The 13,354-nt window shown below is 38.3% G+C and overlaps 1 protein-coding gene across 1 annotated transcript in view; it reads right to left on the reverse strand.

Annotated features, from left to right (window-relative positions):
• Positions 1-12,416, reverse strand: part of LOC150075028 (uncharacterized) — a 112,642-nt gene extending 100,226 nt beyond the window's left edge. Inside the window, exons 1-3 of the mRNA XM_090388733.1 lie at positions 11,990-12,416; positions 10,541-10,626; positions 4,989-5,360 (exon numbers count right to left, since the gene is read on the reverse strand). Coding sequence (XP_090244859.1) covers positions 4,989-5,360; positions 10,541-10,625 — 457 coding nt within the window. The 5' untranslated portion in view covers position 10,626; positions 11,990-12,416. The remainder of the gene's footprint in view (positions 1-4,988; positions 5,361-10,540; positions 10,627-11,989) is intronic.
• Between the last annotated feature and the right edge of the window lie 938 nt (positions 12,417-13,354).

A 13,354-nucleotide genomic window follows, 5' to 3' on the forward strand; every position in this document is an offset into this window, starting at 1 on the left:
ACCTGACAGAAGCCATAAAAAAAAATAATAAAATAAAATAAAATAAAAAATTTAAAAAAATAATAAAAAAATGAAGAGTAAAAATAATAAAAAAAAAAGTTGAGGCTGTAAAAAAAAAAAAATAAAATAAAATAAATAAATAAATAAAATAAATAAAAATAGATAAGAGAGCATATGGGGGGGGAGTAAGAGAAGAAGAAGAGGTCAAAAGTGGGGAACAGTAGTTGGAGTGGACCAAAGAGGGAAGGCAGTCCACTATAAGGAAGAGGATGGAGAAGGGAGTTGAAAATTACAGGAGCAGGTGCTCCTGTGAGTATCCTGCACCCAGGGTAAATTGCATTATCCTATCCCAGTAGGGGATCGCAGGGGTGGCACGTTATTCTGTTCTGCTCTGAGTTCCGCAAATCTTGCTCTTCTACAATTGAAAACAGCCTGGGCGTAGCGTGTTAAGGCTAGGTATGTGGCCTCTTCTTGAAGTAAAGTTGACTCCTGATTGCGGGGGTTTCCTTGAATCTCTGTGAGAAATTGAAGTCTGGCGTTGTCGTAAGTGAGACACTCGTACATAAGGTGTTCCCAGGACTCCTCTTCACCACAGTGGCAATATGGGTTATTTTCTATTCCCATGGCTGTTAATTTTTGCTGGAACGGTCCATGGCCTGTAAGCAGGAAGGTGACTTGCAATCCAGGCGAGTACCAGGGAGGAGGCTTTGGGGAAGTCCGACTAATTGAGGGAATAAACCTTTTGGTGATTGCTCCTTTAGGCGTTGTGTCCCATGTTTCTTGCCAGAGGTTTTGTAGGTGGTCTGCAATTTTTCTTCTTTCCTTCTTAGGGTCATTTGCATGGTTCAATTGCAGGTTTAACAATTGAGTTGGGAGGGGTGGCAGGGGAGTGGAGGAGACAGAAACCCGTATCCTCCCCCTGGCCTAGGGAAGGGGATTTAAAGGGAACTAGGTTAGGCACCTAGCTCGAATCGCCAGATGGCACTTGGTGGGACTTAAGTGTGTCAGTTTCCTTATCTTCTGCTGTGCATTAATGGACCTTCTCTCTCAGTCGAGGCTCCAGTCAGTGATTCAAAGCTGCGTCGTGAGTTATGGGTGGTACTGTACAGTTTAAGTTTGTGTTCGTGAAAGCGCCCTACGTCGGGTGAATAATTCTTGAGCAAAGTGTGTGAAGGCAATGTAGTCTTCGGCGTTATCAAGGACGTGCTGTTCCAAGTCTTTTGAAAGATAGTGGATTTTGGTGAAGAGAGTACATCTTAAGTCCTCTAGTGCCCACAGTAATACATTAAGTGGCTCCAGTTTTCTGGGGAAGCACAGTGGCATAGGGGGGGTTATCAATAATGCCTAGCGCTTGTAATTTCCCTTTGATGGGCCCATGACCGGTTAAGAAGAACATGGCATGGAGATCGGGGAGAACTATTCCGGCATTTCCCGGATAAACCTTAGTAGTGTTGGCAATGAACTTTCTTGTAATCTCTCCTTTCGCGGAGTTGGTCCATTTGGATTGCCAGGTTTGTTGTAGGTAGTGGGCTAGGCGTTTTTTCTCTGCTTTAGCTGTGTTAGCTGGGTCTGGTCTGTAATCCATGATTGATACTGCTTTGCCCTTAGAGAGGTGATATTTTATTATTATTATTATTATTTTAGGGTTGCCCGTAATTAAAAACATTAACCCGTATTTGTCTCTGTAAATTGCGTATGTTCTATGGTCGATTTGCCTGTTTTGTTGGACGAAAAAACCCCAGTTACTGGGGAGAAAAACCTTGCTATCTACGCCTGAGACCGACTAACTCAGCCACGGAGTGAAAAAAGCCCATTAAAGTTCCTGGCGTCATCGACGTTATTCGAACCCAGGCCTTTTCCACCCGGTGTGGGGGAGGACGGTGACGAGACCACTGTGCTACCGCGCAGACTAGAGAGGTGATATAGCAACCCGCATCTGACGACCTCAAGGTCCAGGGGTAGCACACCAGCCAGCACTTGAATGGCGTGGGTGTTGACCGTGCACATCGCCCTGGTGATGGTCAGCAGCATTGCTCGTTGTATTGTTTCAAGCTTTCTGTAGTTGACTGCTGTTGTGGCCTTCGTGTACCAGATTCCTGCTGCGTATGTGATTATTGGTATGAAGATAGCTCTGAAATATATGGAAAAAGTTCGTTTCTTCAATCCCCAGTCGCGGCGAGAGATTGTTTACTAGTGAGGTGTAGTTACGGATCTTTTTACGTAGATACGTCAGATGAGGGGTAAAGGGTAGGTTCTTGTCCAGGATTATGCCTAGATACTTCGTTTCGGTGGCAAGCGTGATAGTTCTGCCCTATATTTTTACTTGTGGAGGTCTCCAGATATCCAGCGTTCCTTTAAGAAGTATGGAGTAGGTTTTGTCCGGTGAAATCCCAGGTTGTGCTCATTAGCCCAGTTCTGTAGGGTAGAAAGAGCTCTATTTCCTTTATCTTCAAGCTGTGCTCTGTTATCGGCTTCCAGGGTAAGGACCAGGTCATCTGCATACGCCTGAGTATTGACGTTTACTAGGTTGGTAGAGAGGAATTCGTCTAGGACGATGTTCCAGAAGAGGGGCCCCAGCACGGACCCCTGTGGGCAGCCCCTGTAGATCGGTCGAGTGATCTGGTTGTTTGATGTTCTGACAGTTATGCTGCGGTTTGAGAGATAGCTGTGAATGCAAAGATATAGGTTTTGGGGCAGGTTTGTGGCTCGAAGTCTACCCAGGACGCTTGACCACCAGAGTGAGCCAAACGCCCAGGAGAAATCAATTGAGATTGTAAGGAAATATTTCTTGGTAGAGCTTTTGGCGACTGTGACGATGTTATCCAGGGCGTCCACAGCTGACCGTCCTTTCCTGAAGCCATACTGATTATGTGACTGGAGATTGGTGTTGACATAATCAGTTGTTATTCTGCTATGTAGGAGATATTCAAAAAGTTTGCTATGCCAGGAGAGAAGAGCAATTGGGCGGTAGGAGTTTGGTCTATCTGGCGGCTTGTTTGGATTTTTTAGGATCAAGCGTACACTCCCTACTTTTCATACACTTTGGAAATATCCTACTTGGAGACAATGGTTGAAGAGGTCCAAGATAGAGTGTGGGTTATACTCAATTAGTTTTTTGTCCAGACTAAGTGATTTACGTGTCCTAATTCTTGCGGAGGACAGACAGTGGGGGAAGAAGAAGGAGACATCCCCCTAAAAAAAGCAGCAGAGTGACTAGTAGACAACAGTCCTGTCGCAACAACCTATATACTATTTGAGCACGATCACCACTCCGAAAATCATCCCCAAAATTTATCTTATATATACAGTAATCATAAAAAAAATCACTCATACTGTCTTATAACTAAAAAACAAACCAATCATTGGTACAACAAAACAGAGGCCAGACAAGAGCAAATACAAATGTGCATCTTTCCGACCAGATACGAACCACACTGGAATGGCCAGCACTATATGACGCTAAAACAGCAATTTCTATAATCATTCAAATAAATTTTGCGCTCATTTACATCTAAACTTCAATTTAAAGAATAACTATATACAGTACAATAAAATTACACTTTTGCATTTTGATGTAGATCCATCATGTAACCTTGGTCTAGATCCATCTTAACACAGACCACCACAATAAGACCAATTCCCTTATCATTAAACTCCTTGACACAACAGCATCATACACATTATACTTATACATCAAAGTTAAACAGCTCATCTGAATCAGAGAACTTAGCCAAATATGGCTATATATCAATTAATTGAAATTTGCCCTCATTTACATTTTAATTTCAATTAAAGAATAAATATATACATTAAATTACGCTTTTGCATTTGGATGTAGAACCAATATGTAACCTTTGTCTAGACAGAAGTGTACCCGATTTGTCAGGCCTTCAAGTCATATGTTCATGGCACCAGCTTCGACGGGCTCTCCGGTGGTTTGGGGTTAATGGGATACAAACCACTGACTTCCTTGCATAGAGTCCACTTGAATTGAGTCATCTTAACACAGTTAAGATGACTCAATTTCACCTGTGGCCGCAACAACCTCAAGAGATTCCGTCTTGCTGTTAGAGCCAGATAGTAGGCTGCTCTAGTTGACGTAGCCCTGGGGCGACTTGGGCCAGCTCTTGTAACAGTCCCTATATCCTGAAACTGCTTCCATAGTGCCGAGAACACACTGCGTAACACAATATGCCAAAGTGCCACCTTCCTCCTGCGACTGCCCGGCTTCAAGCCGTCCAGCAGCCTTCCATCTTAAAGAATGATCTGAACAATGATGACTTTCCATCCTGAGTACTGGAGATGTGGCTATCCCACTGAGCAAGCCAAAAATCTGGAATGAAGTGATGTGATCGCAACCCGTGTTTTTACAGGCATGAATAATTTGCGGCTCTGTAAGGTGGTAGTTTGATTTCTATTGGATAATCAGAAGTTGCATGCCGAGATGCCTATTATATCAAATATTTGCCTTCGGCGACACTGTTCACAATAAAATATTCATGAAAAACATTTTGTTCTGTTAATTTTGTCTAGCAGTGCATTTTCCTATCCCCCAAATAGAACTTTTCTCCTAATTTAGACAGAATCAAGGATTAGGAAATGCAAAATATCAATTTCAAGATTTTTATTTCATGTGAGGTTGCTTTTTTTGATAATCAGAAATTACAAATAATAACTAAAATAATAATAATGGCTGAATGGGACGATGGAAATTAATATGAAATAAAGAAGTGTGAGTAAGAAATCGAGCCTATACATATATGTTATTTTGTACTATCCGAAAACTATTCAGTGCACGTGGCTTCGTCACTGACTCGAACACAAGACTTATGAAAGTTTTTTTACCTTCACGTTAACCACCGGTCATGATACTATAACAAATACGGTCAAACCAAAATGGAAACGATCCCAGATCTTCAGAAAAATTTAGTCTTGTAGGTGTCACTCAAGCTATATTTAAAATGTAAAAGAAATAGATTTCTACTTACATCCTTTCGTTGCTATCAGCAGAGTTTCTGCATTGTGTAGTTTGGCTCGATCGCGCCCTCTTGCTGCAGGTTTAGCATTGCCCACATTGTTTGGCATGATTGGTTCGACAGAAAAAGTGTAGTTTGTGAGCATTTTTAAGTCGTGGATTACTGCTTCATAATGTCCTCTTTTCGAATTCAATAAAACGTCGCGGCCTCTTTTTACCATCTCGTTTTCTAAGAGTAAGTGACGATACCTACAGCGATACTTTGAACTCTCAGCGAACTGTTCACAGAATCGAACTGAGAAACCTGGTGGCTCTGGGAATTGGAGATAGTACCATTGCAGCTTCACCGATCGGAAATCTGGTTCGGCGGTCAGGTTTCCAATTTCTAGAAAATATAATGGCGTATTTTCAGAAAAATGGTTTAATGAAATGGTGCATATCTAAGGTAAGTTATTGTTGTTATTCTGTTTTTTTTTTTTTTTTTGGTGCAAAGGCTACATAGGCCATATTGCACCTATTAATCGTATGAATGATACACATGCTGAGGTAAGTTTAAAACCATGTTTTATGCAGATGTCCCTGACTGGAAAATTTTATGTAAATAAGACTCAGCATCTCAGACAATGCATTTAAATTAAGCATCATTGTCCCAGGTTTGTTGAGTCAGATAGGGAACATAACTATATTTGCAAGAATAGGCTGTTCGTTACGTACCAAATAAAAAGAACTAATTTAAACTAACCGAATGAATAAGACAACACTTATTATTAAAAATTATTTAATTAACACTATACTTTCTACCTGCATGATATATATACAGTATATATATTATATATATTTTTTTTTTCTGAAAATAAAAGTTCTTAATCGTTAAAAGTGAAACAATAGATCAACGCTCTGAACTCTAGAAAACAGGCCTTGTGCGCCGGGTTGCATTATATCATCCAAGTTTCTTGGGACGACCGACTAACTGGTAAAAATAAATTTATTAAAATAAAAATGATATATACATAAGATAAAACAGAAATAAAATAAGATAAAAGCGTTAAAATGCAATAAGATAAAGATTTAAAATATAATATAATAAAAGCGTTAAAACACATATTAGCTTTCGAAGCGAAGTGCCTCTTCATCAGTTACACCATTCACACTACAGAAGTACACCATTCACAGACTAGCTGATGCTATCTATCTATACATTAAAAAAGTTTTCCTATTAGTGATATTTATTCGAGCCAATGGGAGAAGAGGGCGTGCAATTACGTCACTACAAATGCGCAGGTAAATAATTACGTATGTCATTTCCTGATTAGATTTCGATCAGTGTGTTATAATGTTAGTATATTACTATTTATTATTATACAAATAACAAAACTATACAAATATTTACAAAAAAACAAAAATATTTACAAAAAAACAAAAATATTTACAAAATACTAAACTAATTTACACTCATACCTCTACTATATCCGGACGATGGGTTACTTCATCAGCTGACATTAATATACAAAAAACTTTACAATGGAACATCAAATTATGCCGTGTGTGGTCATGTATTAGTGAAGCACATGCAAGAGGTTAGTGAATGTTAAATGGAAGGAACACAAATAACTTACTGGGCGGAATCAGATTGTAGAGTACGTACGTGGGATGCATGCCAACGTTCGTCACATTGCAAGAAAACTGCCTCCATCAATAATGATGGACGCATCATCATCAGCCGTTTTCAATCCACTGCAGGATGAAGGCCTCTCCAGCAACTTTCCAGTTCCTTCTGTTCTGTGCAATGGCCATCCATTTACTACGCACAAACTCATGAATTTCATCTGTCACATTGCAAGACAACTGCCTCCATAACGTTCACCAACCTTGTACACGTCCTTCACTGTCCAATACAGGGCCACGATCGGCATCATTTGATGTTCTATTGTAACGTTTTTTGTATATTAATGTCAGCTGATGAAGGAACCCATTGTCCCAATATAGTAGAGGTATGATTGTAAATAGTTTAGTATTTTGTAGATATTTTAAATATTTGTATAGTTTGTTATTTTAGTTAAATATTTTAGTCCTGCTCTGGATAAGGAAGGGCAGGATAAGAAATGACTACATCAGAGGTACGACTAAGGTGGGCCTCTGAGTAAAAAAATGCAGGAATCTAGGTTGAGGTGGCTTGGACATGTGGAACGAAGAAGTGAGGAGTATGTGGGGAAGAGGTGCAAAAAGTTGGTTGTGATAGGGTTGTTATTGTTGTTATTTTGGTTTTTAGGAGCATTAGCAACTAAGGCCATATTGCTCCGGGAATATGCGGTGGTCATTCCCTGACTTTCCGCATCCTTCGTATTTGGTGGTGACGGGCTCGAACCCCGGTCTAATCAAGAAGCGTGTGCTACGCACTGCTGCTCCTTCCCACCTGGCTACGGAGGCGCCGTTGTGATAGGGAAGAGGAAGAGGGGGAGACCTAAGCTGAGATGGAAGGACAAGGTGGAAAAGGATTTAAAAGAGAGAGGATGAAGGAGAGAGGAAGCCCAGGATAGGGAGGAATGGAAGAAAAGAATTAAGGATGAAAATGCCGACCCCACATAAACGTGGGAAGAAGATTTTTGTCCTGCTCTCTTGGATGCAACAATATTCCTCATGCATTATGGAACCTGAAGCAAAAGGCCTTTTGCTAAGAGATCTATGTAAACGCAGGTAAATAATTACATAGTGATATTTATTTGACCTTGAGAATGCCACATGGTGGGGTTGGGATAGCCAATGGGAGATGAGCGATGCGGGTCACGTGATACAAGTGGGCGGGGAAGTTGCGTCACTACATGTACACAGGCAAATAATTACATATATCGTTTCCTGATTGGATATCGATCAGTGCGTTTCGACAGGTGTGTCTTTTACGTAGAAAAGATTTGACTTACTCCGTCATGCCTCTACATTTTACGTAGAAAAGTGTGCGCGGGGGTTGGCGAGCAAAGCGAGCAGGGGGAAAATACCCCTAGTTATTATTATTTATTTTTTTGTTTTTTTTTTGGCATTGTTTGTGAATTCAAAAGTATTCACAAGCAATTCTGACCGATCATAAACTCCCACTTGCACGAAAGTTGATTGAATATAAATCCTTAAAATTTCATCAAAGCAATTGAAAGCTTCACCTCGGCCTCTTTAACCCAAATTAATTTTTATTTACGAAAGAAAGGTTTACTTTACTTTTATATCAGTAACAGGAAAGGACAAACAATAACTGAGTTGGCTTAAACATGAAATGCACCTTCAAATTATCGCATAGGCAGCATGACAGTGCAGTTAGTAGTCCCAGTTGTGACTTCATTTTGTATTGAAATTAAAGGGGGGAAGGCACTTTATTAATACATGTAATAATTTTGAGCTTTTATTAAGCATACAGTTTTCTCCATAGAAATTTCCTTATATAAACCGGGAGAATGCTAACATTGTTTCTTCTGATGTGTAGATTTTTTATATGGAACATTAATTGCTCTGACGGAGTTGGAAGGGGGAGTATTAATATCTGAGAGTAATAGCGCAAAAATGAATAAATACACAAAATAACATTGAACAAAACTTAGAACAAACCTTTTTGTTTAGGCAAAGATTGTACATATTACTAATATGATTTTGAAGGAAAATAAGAACATTTATTATGAACAGTCGCCGTAGTCGAGTAGTCAAGCCTTGTGCTAAATTAAGCGATGTTCATGTATTCTATCCATCTTGCGGGCCTCTGACCACAAGATAGTCTAGTCAGAGGAGTCAGTCCGGTGAATGTGCGCCGCATGTGTGGTCGCCAAAGTATAAACAGAAAATTTATTTATTTTGTATATTTTTAAATTAGTGCCGTTGGTTTTAACTCTCTCATAATTTCCATATAGACCTAAAGAAAAAAAAGATAGTAATTAACGGCTAAAGTTTAAAAAAAAAAAAAAATATATATATATATAAATAAATAATAAATAATATATATATATATAAATAATATATTTATATAAATAAATAATATATATATATATCATCTGTGCCTTAAATGGACACCTTTCTGCTCTATGATAAAGTACAATATGAACGTTGTACCTCTTGTGCGATTGAACGATAACAACAACCTCTATGACAGCTGATATCGTATATTTAGCAGTTTTCGCGGAATGAGAGAAAATCATGGAGATATATCGCTAAAACAATAAACTTTACCAAAATCAATTACCTGATGAAAACACGCATCCTGAAGAATAGCGATAACAGTAAATTAAAGCAAGGCCGTATGGGCCATAGATTATCGGTAGAGAAGCAATATCAGCTGTTGATGTTATTTGCTAAAGCGGTTTATCTCAATACAACAATCTCTTCATCGGAAAGTAGTTCTTCATTAGAATGGAGTACGGCAGACCGATATGAAACCTTCGTGACTTCGTGAGGTCAGCTTCCCTATAAATCGCGCCGCCTCTGCTTGTTTAGAGGACTACTGTGGTTTCTGGAAAGTTTTCGGAATCGCCAAGGAACCTGTTTACAAAGAGATTTTTCATTTTTGAAGTGGACAATGTGCTTATCAGCGGACCAGTTAGGGTGGCATTCCTCAAGATGACTCGCCCTCACTTTTAAAAAATAAATTTTCTATTTATACTCCAGGATGACCACACGATCAGAGAAGAGAATTCAAGAAACAGTGCCGTATTTAGTAGTCGCGCGGACTTGAAATACGGTCACTCAAAGCACGTGTACTTATTCATCCTCGCGCATACCTGCATTTCATGCATGTGCTGCTAAATGTCATGCAGTGTTCGGATCTAGTCACATGGCCACTCTAAACGCATACCTTGGCAAAATCAAATCATTATGTTCCTTCGGACTTACTATCAGTCCACATAAATCCACCTGTGTCTGTCATCTTCTTCCTTTGTCAATTCGGGTTTTTCGTCCAGTAATGCTGGCCTGAGATTGACTAACTGAGTCAGGTTAAAAAAAAAAACCCTAAAAATTTCCGGGGTCATTGACGAGATTCGAACTTCTCCGGAGGACGGCGATTTTAACCACCGCGCGCGAGGTTCAACAAATGGACAACGGACAACTTTTTTTACTGCTGTTTAAGCTTGCTTCCTTGCATCACTTTGCCAACTCTGGTTAACGTATATAGTCTCCTGCTACTGTTAGACAAGATTCGCCTGTGTTATCGAACCGATTATTTCTCGTCTACATTTTCGATATTTGAGATACCAGCAAGTAAATCTGACCATCCAGTTTTAAGCGTATTCAATTGGGTTAAGGTCATGAGGGAAAAAGACAAATCCACACAATTCGTTTTCATGGGTGGTAATATCCTACCTGATAAGTTGCCCGTTATGTAAACTTTCTCCTATAGTAATCATTCTCTAGATGTTTAGAGCATAACAGAACGAGTTCAAAGAACTTATTTCTGTATTTTTGATCTGCCCGTGATCCGTTTCTTACTGACATAGAGTTACATTCAAGATTGACAATTGAGACAATCGAATTTGACTTTTCCTGATATTAAACAAATGCTGTTTAATTAGCACTAAAGAAATTATTTTTACTTACCGCCTGTCAGTTTGCCATCTCCTCGAACAACGGAACTATAACACATGATGAATATCCAAACAGCCACACCTTTACAAGATACCATGCTGTTTACATAGAAATAAAAAATATTTGCTAATAATATGCCAAATTCAAATTACATATAAAATAATAAAAAATATTTAAATATAAAAATGAAGATAGGATACTATTTTTTCCACCTGAAAAAGTTTCGTTTATTTTTGTACAACTGTCAAGCATATAACACTCCATACCCATTACAATAATGGATGTGGAGTATTATAAATAGCAGTGCACTTAGCCTTCTCTGTACAGATTGTTCCGATTTTCTTTCTTGATTGGGCCTGATGACAAAATTCAGAAACGTCGCTAGTTATTAAGTAATTGCATTGTGCAAGTTTTGTGAATAATTCCATAATATCTTTCTCCAGCACATAACCGAAATTAAGACATGAAAGATTGCTGGATAATTGGATTTTAACATTCCAAAACTATTTCACAATTTGTGACTGTCAGTTAATTCTGCTTAAATTCCTTTTTAACGATAACTTATGCTAAATGTCGCTAAGAAATGCCTTGAGAAATTAAGAGATAGAGTACGATTATATCTTTGGTTTTTGAGATATCATTAACTCTAATATTTATAATATTGATCATTTTTACAACATATTAGCATAAAATAAATACGGTACATTGCAAATTTTTTTGGAAAAAAGAAAATTGCACGTATCTCTTACCTATTTTATATTGATTCTAACTATGAAACAGTGCCAGAAATCCAACTTTAGAATTTTGTTACTATTTTATGGAATCTGCGCATTCTATTTTATGAAAAAATAAACTAAAATTTGAATAACTCGTGGGTTCTCTTGTTTACCTACATAAAACCTTAGGTTTCATGTGGTACCCCTTCCCACAACATATTAGAGTTTAATTTTCTCGCAAACTGATAGTTAAAAAGTCTCTGCTCTTGCGTCTTTCTACCACAGAGGTTTACGATGTTTAATTTGTGGTATAAAATTTATCTTCTGACAATACGCCTCCAAGAAAACGCGTATTACTGCTGGTGGACGTGATCCTTAATTCAGCCACTCTCCACCCCAATCCAACAAACATGTAGTTTACACCTACGTGTAAGGAAAGGCTGAATTAAGGAATATTATCACAACCAACAACCTTAATTAAGAGCAGCGAAAAACCTTAGCTTCTTTTTTTTACATAAAGAAACTAGTCAAAACAACAAAGAACAGAAAAGGTAAGCATATTTATTTACCATCATGAAACTACCAGCTGTTCCTTCACTTTATTCTAATTTTGTGCATTCAAACATGAGGAATAATATTTTAATAATACACTAATTATTCATATATCAAAAAATGGAAAATTATGAATTATTGGGTAATGGAATTAGTTCAATGGAAACATTTATTTTAAAATCAAATTTCCTACCTGAACAGATTCCAAAATATGATTAATTAGATGTTGCACAATGGGTAATCGTTTCACTTCACAGAAAGTAATCTTGGGAAATTACTGGCTACTTATATAAGGGGGAAAAAAAGCGCATCAATAATATTTCTGTGAAGAAAAATTTACATAACCATAAACACCAGCATACTCTACGCTTAGTCAAACCAGAGCATAATCTACTACTCGTCAGCCTACATCTACCTAAAAACGCAGTTACCGCTGGATTCTAAATAAACCTGCCTCTTTCCTCTCATACTAGGTCAAATGGGCGAGCTTTGAAAGGTCATCGTCGCTGTACATCACTGCTTCATTCACATGGCTTCCCGGAGGTGGATTCATAGCATCCGGATGGGAAACAATCGCTACAGATTCACCATCGGATATGTAACTCACCGGTCACATAGGGACTGATATATACCGTCTGTCTCCCCCCCACCCAAATACTCTGCAGGACTGCAGCCACGAACGTACTGTGACATTTCCTGTTCCATGTGTAGCTGAGCACCACTTGATTCTGATTCTAACTTGTAATAGTTTCGCGGTCACGTGCCATCGCCCCTATTCCAACGTCGATAACTCTATATCTCGTATAGTTTCCGCTTTTAGTGCACGCGTAACAACCTAAAATAATGCGAGTCTGTATTAAGATTAACTCTTAAATAAATGCAATGTGTATGAAGTAACAGGAACTAAAGTGATTACTTTAAAGGAATTTTATGGCGTATAACTCAATGCATAGCTTAATTCAAAGGACCCTTCGGCCTACTGAGGTGAACAGCGTTACATTCCACTCAATTTAATACCTTCAGATAAGCTGTAATGGTTGTGTATTTGCATCTCAACTACTACGTATCCCGCATGCTTTTCCATTTAAACAGTACGTGCTGTTAATGTTAATTTCCCGAGAGATCAAAGTTTTGTAGCAATAAAGTTACTACCTGGAACAATATTTTGCATACTTAATATTATTTTCTTTCCGATTATGGAGTGTTCATTGTGTAAATACAAAATAAGATTTTAACCAATTATTCCAAAAAACAATGGTCGCTAAAACTGGAATTTCAAGGCCGAACATATTAGTAGAGTTTATTGTATAAACAGATTCTTTAGAACCGGTTGAAATCAGGAATCGGGATGTTCTTTAGGAGCAAATGAGATGGCATACTGGCAACTCCTGCTGTCTTTGAGGGCTGTACTCAATCATCCGGTAGTTGGCTTCTCAATTTGTTGGGTAAATTCATCAAATGAACTTGTAGAGACGTTTTGATATTTTGTATCATTTTTCCATATATCATAAATGTTTTTATTCCATAAACAGGTCTTCAACTAACACCTACATTATAA

The sequence above is a fragment of the Mastigoproctus giganteus genome, chromosome 14 (assembly GCF_048544385.1).
Source record: "Mastigoproctus giganteus isolate SK-2022 chromosome 14, ASM4854438v1, whole genome shotgun sequence".
Classification (NCBI taxonomy): Eukaryota; Metazoa; Arthropoda; class Arachnida; order Uropygi; family Thelyphonidae; genus Mastigoproctus; species Mastigoproctus giganteus.